The sequence below is a fragment of the Rhea americana genome, unplaced genomic scaffold, assembly GCF_003343005.1.
Source record: "Rhea americana isolate MKP2758 unplaced genomic scaffold, rheAme1 scaffold_1252, whole genome shotgun sequence".
NCBI lineage: Eukaryota > Metazoa > Chordata > Aves > Rheiformes > Rheidae > Rhea > Rhea americana.
Window position 1 is genome coordinate 5328 of NW_028185320.1, and position 1567 is coordinate 6894.

At 69.5% G+C, this 1567-nt stretch overlaps 1 protein-coding gene across 1 annotated transcript; it reads left to right on the forward strand.

Annotated features, from left to right (window-relative positions):
- The first annotated feature begins 6 nt into the window (after positions 1–6).
- Positions 7–1561, forward strand: MBLAC1 (metallo-beta-lactamase domain containing 1). The gene has a single exon (XM_085326004.1). The coding sequence runs from the start codon at positions 140–142 to the stop codon at positions 890–892; it is 753 nt and encodes a 250-aa protein (XP_085182130.1). The 5' UTR covers positions 7–139; the 3' UTR covers positions 893–1561.
- Positions 1562–1567: the final 6 nt, after the last annotated feature.

The window sequence follows — 1567 nt, forward strand, 5'->3', positions numbered from 1 at the left end:
CTCTGCACCCGCGACCTCCGAACTCTGACCCGCCCTCTCCCGATGCTGACCGCCATCTTACGTCGCTGACCGCCATCTTACGTCGTTGACCGGCCCTCACCCCCCAAAGCCAGGGGAGCGTGGGGGGGAGGAGGCGGCCATGCTGCCGGGGGTGCGGACGGCGGCGCTGGGGACCGTCGAGGTGCCGGGGTCCCCCTACAGCGTGCGGGTGCTGCAGGAGGGCTACAGCGAGGCGCAGCCCAACGGCTGCCTCCGGGCCGACGGCTCCGTCACCCTGGTGCGGGGGCCGCTGACGGCGCTGGTGGACACGGGGGGGCCCTGGGACCGCCGGCGGCTGCCGGCGCTGCTGGCGGCCCAGGGCCTGCGCCCGGCCGACGTCACCCACGTCCTCTGCACCCACGGCCACTCGGACCACGCCGGCAACATCAACCTCTTCCCCGAGGCCACCTTGCTGGTGGGCTTCGACCTGAGCCGCGGCGCCGGGCTCTACCTGCCCCACGGCCTGGCCCGGGGGCAGCCCTACGTCCTGGAGCCCGGGCGGCTGGAGGTGCTGCCCACGCCGGGCCACACGGGCGCCCACGTCAGCGTGGCCGTGCACGGCACCGCCCTGGGCACCGTGGTGGTGGCCGGGGACCTCTTCGAGCGCGAGGGCGACGAGGACGCGTGGCGGGAGCTGAGCGAGGACCCGGCGCGCCAGGAGGCCAGCCGCCGGCGGGTGCTGGCCATGGCCGACGTCATCGTGCCGGGCCACGGGCCCCCCTTCCGCATCTTCAGGGAGTGGGGGGCCGGCGATGTCCCCCCGGGCGGGGGGACGCCGGGGGGTGAGCCCGAGGGGGACGAGGGACCTGGGGAACGGCCCCTAGGGACATCCCTTGGGAAGGGACAGGACTAGGGACAGCCCTGAGGGACGGGGGAGACTTGGGGAGCCAAGAGTCCAGGAGATGTCCCCAAGGAAGAGGTGGGAACGCGCTTAGGGATGTCCCYGAGGGATGGGAGAGGCTTGGGGACATCCCAGAGGGACCCGGAAATGTCCCCGAGGGACGGGAGAGAAGGATTTCTGCTGCCCCCCCCCCAGCAAAGGTCCCCAAGAGAGGGAGAAGAGCGACTTGGGGTGTCCCTGGTAGGGGAACGGAGAAGCCCAGAGGCATTTCTGAGAAAGGAGAGAAACCCAGAGGTGTCCCCGAGGATGAGAAGACCCTTGGGGATGTTCCCACGGGACAGAAGAGCTCCAGGGACGTCCCCAAGAACTGGGAGATGCTTGGGGACATCCCCATGGAACAGAAGAGTCCCAAGGGCGTCCCCAAAGACTAGGAGACCTGCGGGGACATCACCATGGCCTGAGAGGGCTCCAGGGACGTTCCCCAAGAACGAGGGAGACCCTTGAGGATGTCCCCATGGGACAAGAGAGCCCCAGGGATGTCCCCAACGACAAGAAGGCCCTTGAGGACTTCCCCACGGGACTGGAGAGCCCCGGGGATGTTCTTGAGGACTAGCAGAGCCTTGGGGATGTCCCCACGGGACAGGAGAGCCCCAGGGATGTTCTTGAGGACTAGCAGAGCCTTGGGGA